Raw genomic sequence first — 21,325 nt, forward strand, 5'->3', positions numbered from 1 at the left:
CACGGGAGACCGTGACCTCACCGATGGCGTCGGCCTCCTTGTGCCAGTGCCCATTGTCTCCTTCCCCCCAGATCCCCTTGGCACCGTGGGATAACACCCTGATACCTCTTTTTTTTGGGGGTGGGGTGTCTGCCCTGCTGACCCTGCCCTGGCTCATCACCATGGGCTCATTTCCCGCCATGGCTCCCAGCGGCTGGGAAAGGGCTGGATAGAGCCCAGACGGACCCCAGCCCCGTGGCCAACACACTCCGGAGCCGCTTTGCAGCCCCCGGGGATGTTCTTTGGGAAAGGAGGGGGAACAAACCCTCAGTGCCTCAGTTTCCCCACCCAGCACCAGCCCTGATTTCATCAGTTCTCCCCCCATTTCAGCTTCATCACCCCCAAATTGGGGCCAGATGCTGGCAACAGCCACGCAGCCCAAAGGCCCCAGCTTGGAGGATGCGACGGAGCCCAGGAAAGGGATTTAGGCAGGATCCGGCCCCGGATTATCTCCAGCAGCTGCTCGCGTCTCTGCTATTTGCAGTCAGATGTGGCAGCAGGATGGGGCCATGGCAGATGCTGTGGCGAAAGGTTGGGGCAGCTCCTCAGACCCTGAAATTCCTCCTTCCCTGCAGCAATCCCAGGAAGGAAGGAAAAAAGGGGAAAAAAAAATAGTATCACTGGGGAGCAGCCAGCGCCTAGCAGGCGGAGGGATGGAGGCACTTGGGGTGGTCTGTGTCCCCAAGGAGAGCATCCACAGTGGGCGAGCGTGCCCCCCCCCCTCCCCCCATCCCAGGAGGGTCCCCATTTCTTTTGTGGTCAACATTCATTTCCAAGCATGACTTACAGCTTTGGCCAAAAGCCCCCCCAAATTCAGGAGTCAAAAGTTTATTAACGAAGCGATGACATTGGGGTTCATGATGGGGTGCCAAGTGATGAAGCAGGGATGACAGCAGCAGCGAGGTAATTTTTGGGGGGTGTTTTGGGCTGCTGGTAGGGGTCCCTTTGCCTTTGTGCCCCCACCAAGCCACCCCCACCCTGGGAAATTTCCCCTGGATGGAAAAGCTGTGTTGGAAAACTCAGATACTGCGATTCATGGGGTGGCTTTTCCCGTGATTTCCTAGTTTTCAACCCCATGTCCCCAGAGTCCTCCCTTGGCTGGGCAGGGATGTCACCGTCCCCGAGCCCTGCTGCCCCCCCATGCTCCCGATCACCGCCCGGGGTGCCCAGCCCACTCCAATCTCAGTTCTCCCCATGCCTGCAGCAGGGGATGGAGCTCCCCCAGTTAACCAGGACATGGTCCCCCCTGACTGCAGGAGGAAAAAGGAAGGTATTTCATCAGACACCTCTTTATAACAACAAAAAAAAAGCTATTAAAATCAACCATATAACCTATTTTCTTTTAATATAGAAGTGCTGCACCCCTGGGTCTTCGGGACTTTTCTTTACCCTTAGGACTTTCCTTGGCCCTTAGGACTCTTCTCATGCCCTGGCCCATCACCAGTATTAGGGTTTCCTTAGATTTTTCTTCTTCTGGGAAGGGAATGATAAAAATCAGCATTATTTTGCCTCTTTCTCTGAGAACCCAAATTCACCTCCATGATGGAGCCTCCACTGAAAAAAAAAAAAAGCAAAGAGGAAAACCCCCTAAACTTGTCTGGAGGGTGGCAAAAGCATCCCCCAGGCTGGAGAAGGGTCTCCCTCAGCTTTAAAAAACTATGAATGCTTTAGCAGTGACCATATGGAGACCTTCTTGAGGTTTTAAACTGCAGGAGTGTAGGTTGAGATTGGACATAAGGAAGAAATTCTTTATGACAAGGGTGGTGAGACAGTGGAAGACGTTTCCCAGAGAAGTTGTGGATGTCCTCTCTCATTGGAAGTGTTCGAGGTCAGGTTGAAGAGGGCCTTGATCAACCTGATCTAGCGAAAGATGTTACTGCCCATGGCAGGGGGGTGGGAACTAGATGATCTTTGAAGATCCCTTCCATCCCAAACCATGCCACGGTTCTGTGATTCGCATTTGGAGGTGTTTTGGTGGAGCCTCATCCAACCAAGAGCAAGAAGTCACCTTGATTACTTTTAATTTCTGGCAGGAGGTCAGACCCCCTTGCCCCACTGATGGGCAAGTTGTTCAGGCTCTGCTCCTACCCTTCCCAGGTTTAGGACCATGCACACCCTTCCTGAGAAGCAGAAACACAGAAACATTATTGGCAGGGGCCTCTGAAGTCTTCAGTCCAACCTCCTGCAAGGAGCAGGACAAACACCAAAGTTAGATCAGGCTGCTTGAAGCAACCAGCTGAGTTTTGAAAATGTCCATGGACAGATCTTAGATCATATCCTGGGCTGCACCAAAAGCAGTGTGGCCAGCAGGTCGAAGGAGGTGATTCTGCCTCTCTACTCTGCTCTGGTGAGAGACCACACCTGGAGTGCTGCATCCAGCTCTGGGGCACCCAGCATAAAAAAGACATGGACCCGTTGGAGTGGGACCGGAGGATGCCACGAAGATGGTCAGGAGGCGGAAGCATCTCCCCTATGAGGACAGGCTGAGAGAATTTGGGGAGAAAGAGGAGGAGAGGAGAGGAGAGGAGAGGAGAGGAGAGGAGAGGAGAGGAGAGGAGAGGAGAGGAGAGGAGAGGAGAGGAGAGGAGAGGAGAGGAGAGGAGAGGAGAGGAGAGGAGAGGAGAGGAGAGGAGAGGAGAGGAGGCTCCAGGGAGACCTTACAGTGACCTTCCAGTACTTAAAGGGGACCTACAGGAAAGATGGGGAGGGCCTTTTTATCAGGGAGTGTAGTGACAGGACGAGGGGTAATGGTTTTAAACGGGAAGAGGGTAGATTTCGATTAGGTATTAGGAAGAAATTCTTTACTGTGAGGGTGGTAAGACACTGGAACAGGTTGCCCAGAGAAGTTGTGGATGCCCCATCCCTGGAAATGTTAATGGCCAGGCTGGATGGAGCTTTGAGCAACCTGGTCTCCTGCCCATGGCAGGGGTGGTTGGAACTAGATGATCTTAACAGTCTCTTCCAACCTAAACCATTCTATGATTCTATGGTCTCTTGAGATACTAGGAGAAATCTCCTCCAGCATCTAGGGATGGAGGTCCCCTGGTCCAAGGATGGAGGCAAAAACCTGCAGCACATTGTCAATTTGAGATGGCTACAAAATTTCTTTGGCTGTTGTTATAGACCAAGAAGGGGGAAGGGTGCAGATGGCACTTGGGAAGAGACACAAAGGGTGAGAACACAGAGCTCGGACAGTGTGGAGCCACTTTCTTCTCCAGCCAGAGCCCCCAAACCCCACACAGCAGCATCCCTCACTGCTGGGAGCCCATGTGTACTACTCCCTCCTGGAAGGGACCAGTGGGGATGGCAGGGCCATCACGAGCATCCATCATTATAACCCCTTTGGCAGGTCTAAAATCTGGCACCAAATACACAGATGTTTCCTTCAGGGAGAAAACCCCTTTCATTTTTCTGTTTTTTTTGTGTGATATTTTTTCCTGGGGTTGAAATCCCAACGGTTGCTGCTATGGTCATTACCGTTTCTAAACCAGCAGCACGTGGTGGCCTAACCCTGAAAGAGGAAACTTTTATGTTTTTTATACAAAAATTAAGATATTTATATATATACACACACACAGAATAAGCTTTTTTTTTTTCTCCTTTTTTTTTTAAAGAGCTGACCCACAGAAAAATGTGAAACCATCTCCCTGCAGGTTTGGAAAAGCTTGTGCTTGTGGGGTTGTAGTTTTGTGTTTTTTTTTTTTTTTTTCAGATGAGAGCCAGGATATCTTTTTCTTCTTCTTTTTTTTTTTTTTTTAAAAAGGCTTTACTCCCTCAAGAAAAAAAAAAAGAGATTTACAAACAAAATAACAGCCTGTATCAACTCTCCAGAAGAGAGATGGTATGACAGTATTAATCCAAACATCACGCTATTTAATTCCCCAATAAAACATTGGAAAAAAAAGGAGCCAACAGTATCTGCACTAACACTTTGCTACATATAAAATCTCCAGCTAATATGAAGCTTATGGTACCAACCTCTAAAACAGTTAAGATATATACACATATTTTTTTGGGGGGTATATTAACAAACAGAATATTACAAAATATTAAAGAAGGCAACTCTTCTGTCATTTGTTTCTGGGCGTGGAATTCTTTTTTTTCTTCACTTGAAGTTGGCGTAGTCTGAGAAGGCGTCGATATATTCCTGCACCACCTTGTAGCAGAATTCGTACTGTTCCTGCAGGATTCGGGGAGAGGACAGCGTTAGAGCAAGAAACACTTGAGACACAATTTGATGTTTCATGAACTGCTGCAAGCTGGGACCAAGCATAGTCAGGTGTCCTCAGCCCAGACCGAGGGCAGGAACCTGATTCCCACCTGTCATCAGGTACCACCTCTTTCATGCCCCCAAGAACCAGGCTACCCATGCTCCTTGCTGGGGTGCCACCAGCAAAAGAAACTCTGCTTTCCCCTTCCTCTCTGAGATCCTGTTTTGACCCCAAAATACCTTTTTTTAAATCCCTGAGCATCCTTGCAGACCCCTCTTGCAAGACCTCACCTAGTCTTGCCTGCTCTTCCCCTCTCTGCCACATTGCCTGCCCAAGCCTGTGTCACAGCTGCTCCAGGACAGGTTTCCAGCTCTTGGAGCCCATAAATATGTGGGCTGTGGCTGAAGATGTCTCCAAGGAGGCTCCTTATAGCTTGGGTCAGTGCTCAAAAGGTGCCTTCAGCCAACCTTCAGCCAGCCAAACTCCAGTCTTCCAGATGTCCTAACAGGAGGAAGGGGCGATAGCTCCTGACCCATCTCCATCCCTTACTCTTTTATGGAGAGAGAAAGCCTTCAACCAAGGAAGTTTTTGCTCAGCATTTTGTCCCCAGACCATTCCTGCTGAAGTCTGGGGTGGCAGGAGGAGCATAGGGTGTGCTCAGCTGCACTTACCAGTGTCTGCACCATATGCGGCCTCTGTAGTCTTAAACTCTTCACTGTCTGAAAGACGTCAAGAATCCCTTCTGCCTTCACCCTTTCCAGGACAGTGCTCAGCGCACAGAAGGTGCCTGTTCTTCCTGCTCCGGCACTGGCAAAGAGAAACCAGAAGGTAAAGGAAACCACCTGTCCTGACCATGTTGGCTTTGCTCAGGGGACAATCCACAGGGCAATCGCCCAAGAACTGGAGAAGCTGATGGTCCTGCCCCAATCTCTCCTAGTTTAGCTAGGATGTGATCTACAAGGCTGAAGCCTCATCGCTTAGCTGAGCAGGAAAACTCCGTACCACATCTGCCCAGGCTGCTCCTGCTCAGCCCAAGGCTTCTTTGGCCGAAGATGGACCTTTGACCACCTCCAGAGTAGGTCCCCTTGGAGGGGTGGCAAGCCCCTGCTCCACCCAGGCTTTACCTGCAGTGCACAGTGATTGGGTGGTTGCCAGACTGCTGCTGCTGCTTCTGCACAGCTGCGATGATATTGATCATTCCCTTCCCATCCCCGGGGATTCCAACTTCTGGCCAGCCGTGGAAATGAAACTGCCGAATCTGTCGGCTCTTGTTTTCCTGGTGGAAGAGCACAGCTTGAGGTCAGTAAGTTGGTGGGACACCTGTACCAAGAAACCCACCAGCTCAAGGCTTTGGGAAAACCATCTGCTTAGGAAAGCTGTCCACTTGTGGAGGGAAGGCATTCCTGCGGCATGGAGCAGGGCAGGATGTGGGGAACAGGGAGCAGGAGAGAGGCCAGGTGGTGGGCACAGGGACAAGGCAGAAGGAGGATGAGGGCTGCTGGGTGGCAGCAGGGCAGAGGGACTGGATGAGAAGCAATCAGCAGGACAGGAACCCCCACAGGTGGGAGGTAAGCGCAGGGAAGAAGGTGGGATAGCAGGGGATGGACACTACTTTGGGATGACAGAGAGATGATGGAGCTGAAGATGCAAGAGGGGAGGTCCAACACTTGAAGAGGAATCGCAAAGCGCCATGAACATCAGCGAGGGTTAATGACAGCCAACCCAACAGTGCCCAGAGCTCCCCGCAGGGAGAAGGCCAGACTCTTACCCTGGTGTTCGTTACCAGCAGGTCCCGCACCGTATAGCTCTCGCACTCCTCCTCTTTTTTCAGCTCCACAGTGATGTCTCCATAGGACACAGAGCTGTCAGACGGCCAGTACTGGGCACACTTCTCCTGAAAAAGCATTACAGGGTAAAAAAAATGTAATTTTCCCCACAGGCTTGAATGGAAGAAATCTTCTCCTGGGGCTGGCAGCTGCCCAAAGCCAGGTGGGATCCCATGAGCTCACTTTGGAGAGGAGCTGTCTGCTACACCCAAAGGTGCTTTGAGAACTGAGGGTCCAGAGATGGTTTATTGAACATCTCCCTACCCTCAGTCTACACATAACTGGATCCTTTGCATCAGAAGTAGAGGCTGAAATATATTTCCTGCCAGAGAAGGGGTGAAATAGCACCCAACGCTTGCGGCGCTGGCAGTGCCGGGGCCATTGGGAGATTTTAAGGCGTCACACTGATTTATTTTGCTGGTGTTCAAATGCAGCTATCTCCGGGCACCTACCTGGCCTCTCTCCTCCAGCTCTGTTAGCATCACTATGGAGCAGGATTTCCACTCCCAGATCATCCTCCAGAAGTCCTCTATCGTGTGCTGCAGCGGTCCTTGGCTGGCGATATAGGAGTCCTTCTGGCGATAACCCTGCAATTTGAAAACAGGGTTAGCAGTGAATCTGCAGTGCTTCGATGCCAAGGCGCCGAGGATTAGCAGCGGGAGGAAACACTCTTGGACACGGTCAGGTCACTGAGCTCAGTTAAATTTTGGGACCATCATGACTGTCCATGTGAATAACCACAGCCTGGACAGAGAAACCTGCTCTCACTATATCCTCATGCATGGTTATTATCACACCACGGCTTGGCAGCTGAAGTGCCATCGGCCAGCACTTTACCGTGGTAAGACCTTTGTTTTTAAAGAAATGCAGCTGGAGGGTGATTGTAACCCCTACACATGCAGTGGCCTTATCCATTTGATGAAGAAAGATTTGGGTTTCCAGCACTCCTGAGCAATGCTGCAAACTGTGAGTGTTGTAGCAGAGCCTTGCCCAAGCTCCAAGTGCTTTGGGTATGATTTTTACTGGGGATTTTTGGAAGAAGTAAGCAAAACTAGATGGAACCAGATGATCTTTAAGGTCCGTTCCAACCCAAACCATTCTATGATCTGTGAAAACCAGTAGTAAGTCTGGCTCACTCTGGCTCTTCCACAACCACAAAGCGCTTCTGTTTCCAAAATCCCTCCGATGTTCCCCTGTGCCCTCGCAGCAGACTGTGACTAAAGATGCTTCGTCATTTGGAGCTTGTCATTTAAGCAAAGTTCAGCAGAGGCAGGAAATTGAATCCTCAACAAAAATTGCTTATGTGACATTTAAGCTTTCTGATCTCGATGCAGAACAAGGCGGCTGCTTCCAGCTGCGTTGTGTTGGATGCTCACGCAGCCAGAGCAACCCGCAGGGACCCAGCAAAGGAGATTTCAGGGAGCAATTATTTGGGATGTTATAACTGGGAATATGCTGATTTTACTGGTTCAACCCATGGGGGGGAAAAAAAATCTCTGCCATTAGGAGATGAAAATAGAAATTGGGCTAGAAAAGAGCGAGGCTCTGTTACTCAGTCAGTGCTGGCATAACTGCATGAAGATAAATACTCATACGAGATGTCCCCCTGAAGTCAACAGTATTACTCACGAGAAAAGGATGTGCAATCACTTACCTCCTCCTCAAAGGGAGGAAAGCACTTAACCTCTCTGCCTCACCTCCTGCTGTCACCCAGACAGGTATAATGGGATTGACCTGTTTTTTCTCAAGGGTTTTGGGATCCGTGTATTGCTCCATTACCTAATCTAGTGGATGTTTTCTGACCAAATGAACAGTGCTGTATAGCAATCATTTCCACAGCTATATGCATCCGTTTCCCCAAAGCCCTCATCAGAGCCCAAAGTTGCAGTAGTGAGACCAGGATTTGGGGGCTCTGGTCAAGCTCCAGCTCTCCTCTCCCACCATCTGTGGGTCACAAGGAAACTGTATATACAGAGGGGTTTTTGGAGAAAGAAACTAATACCATCTGGTGACACAGAGCAAAGTCATGTGGAAAGAGCCTTACGAAACCCAGAGAAGGAACGTTTTGGGACAAATCCTTTCCACAGGAAGCAGCGTGAGGTAAAAAGTTTCCACTGGGAGAAGGTGGAAAGAGGATTAAAGAAGACTCACATCAATGAAGGAAGCGTTCACATAGTCCGTGTTCTCTTCACCTCTCTTCACTGGAATGATTACTCGGTTGAACTCATCTGAAACAGAAGCGAAATGATCTGAGTTTTGGGGAACACCTTCAAAGCATGATTCCTTGATAAACATGCATGGCCTTCAGATGGGAATTCACCAAGCCCTAGGTGAGAGGACAGAGATATGGAAAGGGGAGGCCTGTGTTTACAGCACCCGACTGGGACAGGAGACTTAGTTCTGCCTTCTTCCATGCTCTAGTTTGGGGAAGGAGAAGGGGATACCGATGACTCCAGGAGCAGGACCTGCACAACAAAAGGACTCCCTTCTCCCTTGGCAGCATAAATCTGCTGAGAAGAAAGTCATGGCAGGGACAGGGCAGAACGAAAGCAAGAAAGCCCTGGGGGTAATATTATATTTGGCCATGAAAAACTGCCTGCCCTTGACTCTGCCCCGTTGTGTTATCCCTGCTTGAGGAGTGGATTGGACCAGATGACCTCCAGAGGTCTCTTCCAACCTCAGCCAGTCTGAGTCCACTACTGTGGGCACAAATGGCTCTGTTTCAACAGCTCCTGAGCGCTCACAGAATCACAGAGTGGTTGAGGTTGGAAAGGACCTCTGGAGGTTATCTGGTCCAACCCCCCTGCTCAACCAGGGCCACCCAGAGCTGGTTGCCCAGGACTGTGTCCAGATGGCTTTTTAATACCTCCCAGGATGGAGACTCCACAACCTCCCTGGGTAACCCGTTCCAGTGCTCGGTCACCCTCACAGTCAAAAAGTGTTTCCTGATGTTCAGGGGGACCCTCCTGTGTCTCAGTTTGTGCCTATTGCCTCTGGACCTGTCACTGGGCTCCAACTGGAAAGAGCCTGACTCCATCCCCTTTGCACCCTCCCTCCAGGGATTTATAGACATTGATGAGACCCCCCCTGTGCCTTCTCTTCTCCAGGCTGAACAGTCCCAACTCTCTCAGCCTTTCCTCCAAGCAGAGATGCTCCAGTCCCTTCATCAGCTTTATGGCCCTTTGCTGGACTCTCTCCAGTCTGTCCATGTCTCTCTTGTACTGGGGAGCCCAACGCTGGACATAGTGCTCCAGGTGTAGCCTCACCAGCGCTGCATAGAGCAGAAGGATCAACTCCCTTGACCTGCTAGCAATGCTTTCTCTAATGCAGCCCAGGACACCACCAGCTGCCTTTGCCACAAGGGCCCAGTGCTGGCTCATGGTCAACATCGTGTCCAACAGCACCCCCAGGTCCTTTTCTGCCAAGTTGCTTTCCAGCTGGGCGGCCCCCAGCACATACTGGTGCCTGGGGTTGTTTCTGCCCAGGGGCAGGACTTTGCACTTCTCCTCGTCGAACATCATGAGGTTCCTGTTGGCCCATTTCTCCAGCCTGACTCCTGTCTCTACAACCACCTAAATGGTTCCGTCACCCACTGGGCATGCTTTCCCCAGGCAGACAAACAAGTCTTACATGGAATTATCTGAAGCACCCTGTTCTTCTTCATGTTTGCCGGCAAGTTGCCCGTTCTCATCTTGTCATTCTGAATTTTGATTGAAGTGAGCTTCTGCAGAAAAGGAATGAAAGCAGAGGCAGCTTTCAGAGCGGTTTCACGCCAGGGAAGCTCATGGTGGTCCCCACAGCTCAACACCATCCAAGCGGATGCAACAGGACAAGAATCATGCTCACCTTGAACTCCTCTTCCAGCCCGTTGCTGCTGGTCCCTGGCACTTTGTTGTAGATCTTCTGAAGGTGGATCTCTAATGAGGTCACCTCCAGCTCCGTGTCACCGTAGAGATAGTGCTCCAGAAGTGCTTGGTATATAAACACATACTGCATCTGCAAGGGTTGCAAGGAGAAGCCATCAGCCTCCACTCCATGCTCAGTGAGTACATCCCAGTGCCTGCGCATATGCTGGCAGCAAACCCACCACCCCACTGCCCACCCATGCTTGCTGAGCACGTGGCACCCCTCCGAGACCCCAGAAAAGTGGGTAACAACCTTTTGGTTGCTGTACGGGGACTGGGACCTCATTTGCTACATGACACAAAGCTGACATGACACAAGACTTTCTCCAAGTCTGGAGAAAAGGAGGCTGAGGGGAGACCTTATTGCTCTCTACAACTACCTGAAAGGAGGTTGTACCAAGGTGGGGGTCAGTGTCTTCTCCCAACTAACAAGTGACAGGATGAGAGGAAACGGCCTAAAGTTGTGCCCAGGGAGGTTTAGATTGGATATTAGGAAAAAAACTCTTCACTCAAAGGGTTATCAAGTACTGGAATAGGCTGCCCAGGCAAGCAATTGAGTCACTACCCCTGGAGGTATTTAAAAGACATGTGAATGTGGCACTGAGGATGTAGTTTAGTGGTGGACTTGGCAGTGCTAGGTTAACGGTTGGACTTGATGATCTTAAAGGTCTTTTCCAACCTGAATGATTCTATGATTCCATGGAGGGGATTAAAAAGAGCAGGACCCAGGGAAAGGCTCACTTGATGCAGCGTCCTTCCAAAATGAGGGATGATGATCAACCTGCATGTAGACTTTGCTGCAGGCTGGGTACTGAAACCTAACTCCAGTGAGCAAAGCCCAGACGAGACCGCAGTAGCACACTTACATCTGTCTGTACCATCTGGCAGCGCTGAGCCCGGATCCGGCTCACAAAGCCATAAACGTCCACCTTCCTCTCTGCGTGCATCATGTCCAGCATGGCATCGATGACGATAAAAGTGCCCGTGCGTCCTACCCCAGCGCTGAAAACACAGAAGGGACAAGTGGTCAGTGCAGCAGTGTTGGCATTGGGGCCCCTCATAGAGTGTCCGGGAGCAAGCCAGACATTTCCCAGCAGTGAGTAAATAGCAAAATCTGTTTTGGAGATGACAGAGATCCCCAGCCTGGTGTTCAATGTCACCTGGGTTTTGCAGAGAGATGCACACAGCATCTCCAGCAACTGCTGTGACCGTAATGTATGAAGGCACAGAGCAGGGTGAGCCAAAGTAAAATCTGAGCCAGCTATGGCTTCCAGAGTCCTACAGGCTGCCTGTTCCTACCAGCTGCCTGCTGCTCCTTCCAGTTAACCTCCATCAGGTGAAGGTGTGCCCACAGGGAAGCCTTGTTTCTGTGCTGGTAACTCAGCCATTGAGGAGGATAAGAAAGATGAGGCCAAGCAGATGCTATGGAAAGACAAATTTATTTTGTCAGCTGCCCCCTGAGAAGAAAGCTAGAAAAATGTACTTGTGAGGTTGCAAATGTGATCATCTCTGCCTTTAACTGTGGAGCTTTCCCTTATTGAAATGTGGAAAGTCTCTATGGCTTCCCCAGGCGTGCTCTTGTGCCTGAAACCACTCCACATGAGGTCAAACACCATGGTCCTTGCTCCCAGGCATGCTGAATACTGCCTTCTCGCAATAAGGGATGCTGCCCTCTTGTGCCTAGGGCAGTGGAGAGCCAAGGGAGACGCCACCAACGTCCAGTAGTGCTGTTTAGCTTGGCACACGTGGCATCCAGCTAACCCAAATGAAGACCACTCAACACCATCCCATCGTTGGTTCCAAGAAGTTCCTTCAATTCATATATGTTTTTTTGAATGTTTCCATGTGGAACATTCCCATTTAACACAGAAAAGTTAAATAAAAATAATAAAAAAGGCCTGACTGAAAGAAAATACCCTTAGTATTAAATATGAGACATTTTCCAAGTCTCTCAGGAGAGGCAGAGGTCATCCATGACCAGGACTTACCTGCAGTGCACTACTATTGCTCCTGCATATTGGGGATTACACATCTTCACCTTCTTCAGGAACTTCAGCATCCCGATAGGGGTGAAGGGGACCCCAAAGTCAGGCCAGCTGGTGAAGTGGAATTGAGTCACCAGGCGCTGAGGCTTTTTGTTCGTGACATCACCGACCTGAAGGAGAAACATGTTTTCAGGCTAATGGTAAATACTTAGATTTCCCTTCTTTCCCCAAAAGCAAGGGCAGAGAGGGAGCTACAGACCCAAGACTGAGCTGGACGGCTTAAGAAGCAGTAGCCTCTACAAGCCAAAAGTGCACGGACCCAGGCTCCGGGGCCACATTAGTCTCTAAAAGCATGACATTTTAATTGTCCAACATCATATCCCACATCCTAGGGGTGAGAGGTGCCAGCCCAGTCTCAGCTGTGGCTCTGACCTGGAAGCTGCCATATGTTGTCTCCAGCAGGCTCAAATAGAAGCCACCACTCTGTCCTTTCCCACATCTCTGCCCACAGCATCCTCAATTAAAGGCAAGGGAGGAAACCACCCATGTTCAGCCTATTGGACTGAAGGGTGAGGCTCAGGAGAACACCGCTTAGGGTCCAGACAGGTTTTCAATTGCCAGCTCTTCCTTGCCTGCCTCTGAGAGCAGCAGCAAAACAAACAGAGCAACTAAAGCATCCAGAGCCTCCTCTAGAGGACAAGAAAATGAAGCGACAGATGGGAAAGCAATCAAAACCAATGCATACGGCGCTGGATTTTGTCTCAGCTCATGGGATAAATCTGATTATTTGCAGGCATTAAGTATCTGTGGGTGAGAGCAGGAACTGATACTGGTAACAGCAAGTGTACTGAATTTCAGCCCTGGCATCCATCAGCTTCCCTGCTCTCAGTACAGCCATTCTGGTACCCACTGCGAACGGGCTCCCGGGTGTTTAAGATGAGTAAATTCTTAATAGCTCTGGTTAAAAATGGATGCTGGGGATCATTTAATCCACATTCTGCTCTCATGGCACCTCAGGAGAGTCGAGGAGCACACTGGTGTCCATTGGATGCCCAGTGTAGAGAGGGGAGGGAAGGGAGACGCAAGTCCCAGCACCTGCTGGATGCAGAATTTTCGCACAGTGTAATCCACCAGGACAGTCACATCCTCCACAGACACTCGGATGTTCCCGTACGTCCAGCAGCCCTGATCCGGCCAGTACTGAGCACACTTACACTGCGGAGAGAGAAAATGAGCGCAGGTGAGCTCTGGTCCCTCACAAGCCTGGGACCAGCTCCAAGACATGCATGAAATGTGCTGGATTTGGACGAAGTTGGGTTAGATACCAGCCCATGAAGCCTTCTGGCACCTACCTCTTTCCTCTCTTTCAGGTTGGTCACCATGACAATTGTCGCTGTGTTTTGCTCCCAAATCATCCTCCAAAAATCATTCACGGTTTCTTCCTTTGGTCCTAAGGGGAAGGTAAAAAGAAATATGGTCTTTGGGATCAACCCCTCAAGCACTGAGACCAAAACCCAGCGTGTGAAGTCACACATTGTGAATGATGCAAGACATTTTTTGCCAATAGATGTCAGCACAGGAGGTGTTTTGGTGTCTGGGAATGTCAGCTAACCCAAGGAACAATCCTATCACACAAGAGCTGGGGCTTTTTGGATATCTTTTATGATGAGGAATTCCATTTTTAGCCCAAGAAGGGGAAATTGGATAAATGGAGCACGGAAATGACTTGCCCAAGTTCACACAGGGATATTGTGGCCATTCCAAGTAGCTTGCAGAAGTCCTCTCCCCAAACCGTGTGTTTTAACCATGGGATCCCATTTCAATATAGGACAAGAATAGTTACCTGCTGCCTGCCAGACAAGGAGCTGACTCAACCTAGACCTCCCCTGCCAAGCCTGAGGCTAAGGGCGAGCCAAGAGAATAGCAGAGACAAAGCTTTACCACAGCCTGGTATCGCTGATAGACCTGATCGAGCCTTCCTTCTCCATCAAGAGCCAAGCAAACTGGCAGGTGATGTCCTAACCCACTTGCAAGTCAAGAGAGTAAATGCAAACCACCTCCCATGGTCAGACAACCTCCTTTTGATGACATGAACCTCCCTGCGAGAGGGCATCTTGGTTCTAGCGATGTGCTTGAACTGGTACAAGGAAAGCAAGAGAGCTGGAGGGCTATGGATGGTGCATGGAAGCTGGTGATATTCTGGCTTGGGGCAGCTAAGCTTGGGAAGACTCGTGATGCTTGTTGCTCTCAAAAGCTGATAGTCCTGCCTCTTGTCTGAAGACCACAGAGAAATTTCTCTCCAAGGGCACAAGCCCACATTCTTGTCTGCTGAGGTTTAAAAAGGAGCAGAAATGAAACCAGATCAGCGTGGTGCTCTCCATAATAACAGATTTGGGGAATTTAAATAAGCAGCTCACTGGCAATATTTCCAGAAATCATGACCACCTACAGCTGTGGGCTGGCGTGGAAGGACAAGGCTCAGGGAAGAATGGCTTTGACACCCTCCAGCAATCGGTATTGCACAGGTAGGGCTTCTCTTCCTCCCCCAACACATCCAGCACCGGTCTTTGACTGGGAAAACCATTTTGGGAACAAACTGGGGACCAGCCAAGCCTCCTTTTGACCAGGGGACATCTGCAAGGCACTGTGATGTGGTTAGACTGGCACAGCTTTGCAGAGCAGAAGGGCCCCAGCCCAACTTCCACAACAGGGTTACAGGAATAACCAAGAGCTTACCTTGTGCAGCAATGAATTTATTTTTCTCTTGGTACCCCTACAGAGAAAAGGAGAAAAAGGGAAGACAAATGAAAGATGAGCATTTGTCTAACATAGGAATAATGAAATGCATCTACATCATTAATAAACAGTGACATGACCTGCTCTGTTGCTCATTCCCCCTAAGCAGAAAAGGGGCTGCAGCTTCCGAGGAGAGAAACAGCACCGGCAGCGGGGCACAAATAATGGAAAATCCCTGTGCAAAGCTCCCTGCCCTGGAGCTACACTTCCCACACTCATGTAATGCAGGAATGACCCCACATGTTGTCACAGAGCACTAATGAAGTGGTAACCAACAACCCTTCTGCTGCGATCAGACCCCGCATCCTGAGCATCACATGAAAATCAGCATTAATCTTTAGCAGATTGGCCTGTTGAACTCATGGGAATTGATTTTGTGTATTTCCTAGCAGATATTTATTTATTGCTCAAGTAAGTAAAAAGCTTTTTTGGGTCTTGCTTTTCTTCACGTGCCTCCACCTCTCTCAAAGTCTACTTCTTCGTATTACCCTTCCAATTTATTTGAGCTATATGATGATAATCATATAGGACTCATCTCCTGGGAGCAGAGCAGGGCAATGTTGCTTCTATTTTAGCTGGGTTCTTTGACTTCTTTTTCATGCCCTTCCCATGTCCAGCCCAAGCGGGGAAGTACTGATGATTAACCAGCCACACCATCCATCAGTCATTAGTCAGAAATCCCCAATTCCTGCAGGAATTATTTCCAAAGCCCTTCCAAACCAGCCAGCTCAGCTTTGCAGCACCCCAAGGACTGCAAGTGCTTCTCATTATTTCAGAAGTGGGGAAAAGAGAGGTGGGAAAAGATAAGACTATGGCAAAACAGCTGAACAAGGGCAGAGCTACAGCTAGAATTTGAGTTCCAGCTCTCAGCTTCTTACTCCAACCACGCTCGTGTGGGCTTTAGGCGTGGAGTGAAGCACAGTGAGCTCTACCATGGCCACACAAAAGTTACAAGACCAAAACCTGGTGTAATTTATTGCTCCGGAGGAGCTGGGGAGATGTTAACATAGGAGGCAGTCTTTTAACTACCCTCTCCCAGGCACAAGTCACACCCCGTAAAGGTCCCATGCTCCTGGTGGGACCAAGCATCGCCGGCCGGGGTGCAGCCGGTGGGGATTTCCCCTTCAAATCACAGAACTCACATTAATGAAGGAGGCATTGATGTAGTCGGAGTCAGGAACTCCCTCAACAGGAGTCAGGTGAACCCTGGAATGATCATCTGGAGGAAAATTAAAACTTTGCATTAAAAACAACTCCCTCCACATAGCTGATATCTGGTGTAGTGAGAAAGCCAGGTGCTGGAGCGGAGCCCAGGATTGCTGGCTCCCCTGCACACACAAACACCTTCATGCCCCCAAATTTTTCTTGACTAAGCCTGGAGAGGTGCTAGACCTCATCCAAGGAAGTTTTTCTTCTGCAGAGTGCGCACATTTGAGGAAGTCCCTGAGGCAGCCCACCACCCCATGCCACTGGGCAAGAGCTGGCTGTTTTGGCATTTCCCACCCATTTAATTTTCCATGACTTCCTGGCTGCTGACAGCTTCACGGAGCTCCTCCTAGTAAGTACTTAAAGCTAAAGCAGACGCAGACACCTATCTGGGAGGTGAAATGAGCCCAACCATGTCCTTTCCCATCCCAAAAACAGGAAGAGGGAGCCCTGGCAGCAGCACTGCCCATGCCGCCCCCACGCGCCCAGTGTGCGCTGATACCTACAGGGCAGAATGTTCACGTATCTGTTCTTCTCCTTGTTCTCCTCCTTGGAAGCAGCTTCACACGTGGCCTGTATGGGACATGCTGGGAGAGCCTGCAATGGCAGAAAAGGGGAATTTCCACCATGTTCTTACTTACAGCACAGCAGTAACCACAATGCAACCGGCATGTCGGTGCATGCTGCATTCAAGCATCCCGTGGGGGAGGGTGGTCGCCCTTTGCTGGCCTCCAGGAGGTAGGTGAGCAGCAATCCCTTGTCCACCTGCCACTTCAGACATGTCCCCACCACCCACATCCCTCATCTACACTCCAGCATCAGCTCCCTGTTGCCTCTAAGCTCAAGGGGACCATGTAAACAGCCTGGGCTGGACCGGAGAGAGCAAATCTCTTATGAAACGTGGTATCTGGAATCTCGGGACAATGAACACGAGGTGGCAGCAAAGCCTCCGACACCAAACCCACCAGCCCAGCGATCAAGGAGCTCATTTCTGCCCACGGAGGCTCCTGCTGAGATTTCCTCCGCTAATAGTTATGCTAATGATGACCCGACTAAAGCCCCCATCACCGGAGCACACCCAGCGATGGGAAGGAGCACCCATGCAGGGAGTTATTCTTCATCCAGCAGCACCAGGGGCCTTTGGGTTGGGAGGTGCTGGGGTCACAGGCAGCTGGGTTTCACGCCTGAGCATGGGAGGTGCTTCCCCAGCATCGTTATTCCACATTCTCTTTGAATCGTGAAGAGGATGAGAACATATTGGAGGTATTCGCCATCTCTTCCTCCAGCTGGCAGGAGAGACACGCTTCGGGAACGGAAGCCTTCAGGGCAATTGAGTATTTATAACCCAAAAAATTCCCCTCCCTGGGCATTCATTGCACCTATTCAGTTTCATTGAAGCACAGCCAGGAAGGGTATCAAGTTGTGCAACAGCTGGAGAAAGTTGAGTGGCTTTTTATTTTTCTTCTCATCATCCTCATATTGCCATATTGCGCCTTGGACCTAAGGCTTAATGTATTTGCAAGTGACATCTTTGCAGTGGGGACAACTGATCAACAGTGGGTTTTCTTTTGTTAATTAGGCTGATGGAGAGTCCAGGTAGTTCAGCAACTCCTACATTACATGCTGTAATACTCCAGCCAGTTATTTAACTTTGTCTTCTACCTCATTACTGCTCTGTCTATTTTTGTATTGCTGAGTTGAAACAGGTCTATTGTCACAAGAACGCGCAGAGCTCAGGATTGTCAGGAAGAGGTTGTAGCCATCTCAGAAGAGATGCTCTGGCATCGTCGGTTAAGCACAATACTGGAAATATTACTCACTGCTGAAGGCCAACTGTTGTCCTATAAACTGCCATCGTTCTGTTTCAGGGTTAACAGCTCATTGAAATAGATGGAGTAATTTCTATTTCTCTGTCAGAGCTCTTGTTTTGGCTGTTTGTGGATTTAAGACAATGACATGTCACACCTTGACACGCCATTCATTTTGGCAATGCTTCCCTTGTAGCCATGAGGACCGGGAAGAGGGAGGCAGTGCCTGGGAGGAAAGTAGCAGGCAGGGAAGCTCTGGAAGACCCCAGGGCATCCAGGACACCTCCTGAACCCAGAAAAATGTAACCCTGTAGCGCCGCTTGCTAAAAAACCTCTGCTTTCTGTAGTGAGTATGAAGGGTAGTGGCTTGGCCACCATCACAGCATATTTAGGGCCAGAATCAGTCCTCCCACCTTGCATCCCTTTGAGAAACCCCTGAGGACTGGGCAGACCATCATTCCCTCCACGAAGCTCCCAAATAAGTTCTTCTGAAGCATGGCATCCAGCACCAGCACTGTTATTTTATTGACTCAATTACCCCCCGGGGTTGATGTGCCATCCCTAAGCTGGGTACCACTGCACACTGCAGTTCCTCTCTGATGCACCTGCCGTTTTGTCTCTGCTCTACAAAGGGAGACCAGTTTTTTCCCCACTGTGTGTCGGAAGCTCGATGCTGACAGCAGCCTGTGGGATTTAAGGGCAAGAAGCAAATGGACTCACGTTGAACTCCTCCCGAAAGAGCTTGTTGTCATCTGCCATCCGGCGGTTGATCTCCTCTTCCAGCTTATCAACAGGCAGAGGTGGATATTTACGGTTGGTGCTGGGGGATCGGGCAAGCAGTGGCATGCTCTGAGGCTCTGCAACGACACCCATGCATCAGAAGTGCCCACCCAGCTGCTCCTCGTGCCCAGCATTCATCCATGCCCAGGTGGGCACAGGGACCTCACACACCCTGGGCTGTCTGCTTTTAGGGTCACCTCGCAACTTCACTGTCCAACAACCCCATGCAACGTGACAGGCTTGGGGAAGAGTGGCTGGAAAGCTGCCCAGCAGAAAAGGACCTGGGGGTGTTGGTTGACAGCTGGTTGAATGTGCCAGCAGTGTGCCCAGGTGACCAAGAAGGCCAATAGCATCCTGGCCTGTATCAGGAACAGTGTGGCCAGCAGGACTAGGTAAATGATCATCCCCCTGTACTCGGCACTGGTGAGGCTGCACTTCGAATACTGTGTTCAGTTTTGGGACCCTCACTAAAAGGAAGACATTGAGGTGCTGCAGCGTGTCCAAAGAAGAGCAATGAAGCTGGTGAAGGGTCTAGAACACAAGTCTTACAAGGAGCAGCTGAGGGAACTGGGGTTGTTTAGCCTGGAGAAAAGGAGGCTCAGGGGAGACCTTATTGCTTTCTACAACTACCTGAAAGGAGGTTGTAGTGAGGTTGGCTGATGTCCAGTCTCTTTTCTCAAGTAACAAGTGACAGGACGAGAGGAAATGGCCTCAAGTTGTGCCAGAGGAGGTTTAGATTGGATATTTGGAAAAATTTCTTCACCGAAAGGGTTGTCAAGCATTGGAACAGGCTGCCCAGGGAAGTGGTTGGGTCACCATCCCTGGAGATATTCAAAAGACGTGTAGATGTGGTGCTTAGGCACATGGTTTAGTGGTGGACTTGGCAGTGTTACGTTAATGGTTGGACTCAATGATCTTAAAGGTCTTTTCCAACCTAAATGATTCTATGATTCTAAGTCATCAATGTTGGGGGGTGAAGACCACCTCGCTTTGAATTCGGACTTCACCCTCACTCACATAGAAAGTTTGGCACCATCACCATGATATAACTCCCAGGTGGACACAGCAAAGGTAGCTGTTGCTTGTGGTTCCTCAGTGAAGCCAAGAAAGGCCATGTGAGGGTTATACCAATACAACCAACAGTTTATGAAGCTTACACCTTCGCTTACAGCAATGTAAAACTTGGGCAGGGAAGGTCTTAGCTGCCAACGTTAAAAAAAAAGGTGCTGATTTTAAGTTAGCACTTGCTCTGAAGGTGTTTGTGAACTGAGTCTAAGAGGTGGTGGTTTCTCTTCAGCTCTTATTTTGGTGCCTACGTATGGACAGAGATGCCCAACTTCAGACCCTCAATGGCCAGCTCTGGCTCAAAGTCAGAAAATTAGACAAGCTCAGAGACAGAAGAGTTTACACATTACACCAGGCTTGCACAAGACTTTAAAATTGCATTTATGCATCTTTAAGAGGTTCAAGAAGGTTTTTATAAAGAAAAACCAGTGTATTCCCTGCTTTATCTCAGAAATATTAGTTCAGTGCCTACAGTTAGCATGAAGATTTGCATGAGAGTTTTAATCAGTCATCATCGTAATTTGAAAGGGTAGATGGATATTTAATTATTCCTCAAAGATGTGTTTTTTCAAAAAAGGTTCTTATTTGAGTCAAAGAGATATTGTGAAAATTCAAGAGGAATGTGAGTAGTTTGGTGTTGGAAGTGATCGCACATTTTAATATTAACCACTTGAGGGCAAACATTTGTCACTGGAATGAACGTTGGGAAATAAATTTTCATTCTATAAAAGTTTGTCAAAATCATGGAAAACAGAGAAAGTTCAGAACAAGAAACAAATAAAAATGTAGATGAAAAAATACTTTCCTACAAAAATATGAGGTGGGAGAATAAAGCCATGGCCTCCAGACCACTGAGTCCTCAGGTACTGTCATTGCACTGGGCTCAGACTGTATGAGTGCCACATCCATGGGCTTTCCTGGACTTTTACAGGTCTGTCTTCTGACGTATAATATCTATATTATTCTGGTGTATTTATATTTATTCTGGTGTATAACATTTATTTTATTCCCACCAGGAATAATATAAATATACACTCAGGAGTCGCCTTCATATGCTGTTCCAAGACCATACTTAAAGAGAACACCATCTTCATTTTCCTTTTTATACATTTCCAGCAAACCACCTCTGCAAAACAGTATTCAGTGAGCTTGTTCCCCTTTCCATTCAAGTTGGCCAGTAAAAGATGCCACTGGGTATGGCACTGGCCACATGCCCAACAAGTTGCACGCGTTTCATTGCCATGTTGGAAGGAATGGGAAAGGCAGAATGGTTAGCAAACCAAGCTGGGTAGCTGCCCAGTGAGCTGCCCTGGAGGGCATTAACTAAACCTGCTTTTGCCACTTCAAGGGTTTTATGACATTTTTAACAATTTTTAGGAGAATTGCTGGCTGATTCCAAGCAGGGGAAAAAATAAAAACCTAAAATATTCTGAACATTTGCATTGACCTGTTTTGATCTGAGCAAAGCTTATTCCTTCTGTAAATGCATTTTTGCTCCACATGTCATACCGATGTGGGCCTTACCTGCATCATCTGTCCGGCCATTGGACAATCGAAAGGAGTTGGAGTGACTCCCAGCTTGCTTGTATTTCTTGAACCTACCGAAGAAAAGAGAGTGGAGAATGTCACTAGCTACCCACCAAGAAGCCCAGGTTACCTTCTGGATGAGGGATGCATCCACAAAGGGCTTTCCTCACTTTCTTA

At 49.2% G+C, this 21,325-nt stretch overlaps 1 protein-coding gene across 1 annotated transcript in view; it reads right to left on the reverse strand.

The window, feature by feature from the left end:
* Window positions 1–3,236: 3,236 nt before the first annotated feature.
* The window catches only part of PTPRA (protein tyrosine phosphatase receptor type A), a gene marked incomplete at its 5' end in the record, with an annotated part of 29,327 nt that continues 11,238 nt past the window's right edge, over window positions 3,237–21,325 (reverse strand). Inside the window, 17 exons of the mRNA XM_082482534.1 lie at window positions 3,237–4,219; window positions 4,922–5,057; window positions 5,375–5,526; window positions 6,019–6,144; window positions 6,529–6,663; window positions 8,228–8,304; window positions 9,707–9,800; window positions 9,923–10,072; window positions 10,848–10,983; window positions 11,970–12,136; window positions 13,062–13,181; window positions 13,319–13,416; window positions 14,703–14,739; window positions 15,905–15,981; window positions 16,475–16,565; window positions 18,497–18,633; window positions 21,146–21,219. Coding sequence (XP_082338660.1) covers window positions 4,145–4,219; window positions 4,922–5,057; window positions 5,375–5,526; window positions 6,019–6,144; window positions 6,529–6,663; window positions 8,228–8,304; window positions 9,707–9,800; window positions 9,923–10,072; window positions 10,848–10,983; window positions 11,970–12,136; window positions 13,062–13,181; window positions 13,319–13,416; window positions 14,703–14,739; window positions 15,905–15,981; window positions 16,475–16,565; window positions 18,497–18,633; window positions 21,146–21,219 — 1,882 coding nt within the window. The 3' untranslated portion in view covers window positions 3,237–4,144. The remainder of the gene's footprint in view (window positions 4,220–4,921; window positions 5,058–5,374; window positions 5,527–6,018; window positions 6,145–6,528; window positions 6,664–8,227; window positions 8,305–9,706; window positions 9,801–9,922; window positions 10,073–10,847; window positions 10,984–11,969; window positions 12,137–13,061; window positions 13,182–13,318; window positions 13,417–14,702; window positions 14,740–15,904; window positions 15,982–16,474; window positions 16,566–18,496; window positions 18,634–21,145; window positions 21,220–21,325) is intronic.

This window comes from Vanellus vanellus (genome assembly GCF_965231255.1).
Source record: "Vanellus vanellus genome assembly, chromosome: 4".
Classification (NCBI taxonomy): Eukaryota; Metazoa; Chordata; class Aves; order Charadriiformes; family Charadriidae; genus Vanellus; species Vanellus vanellus.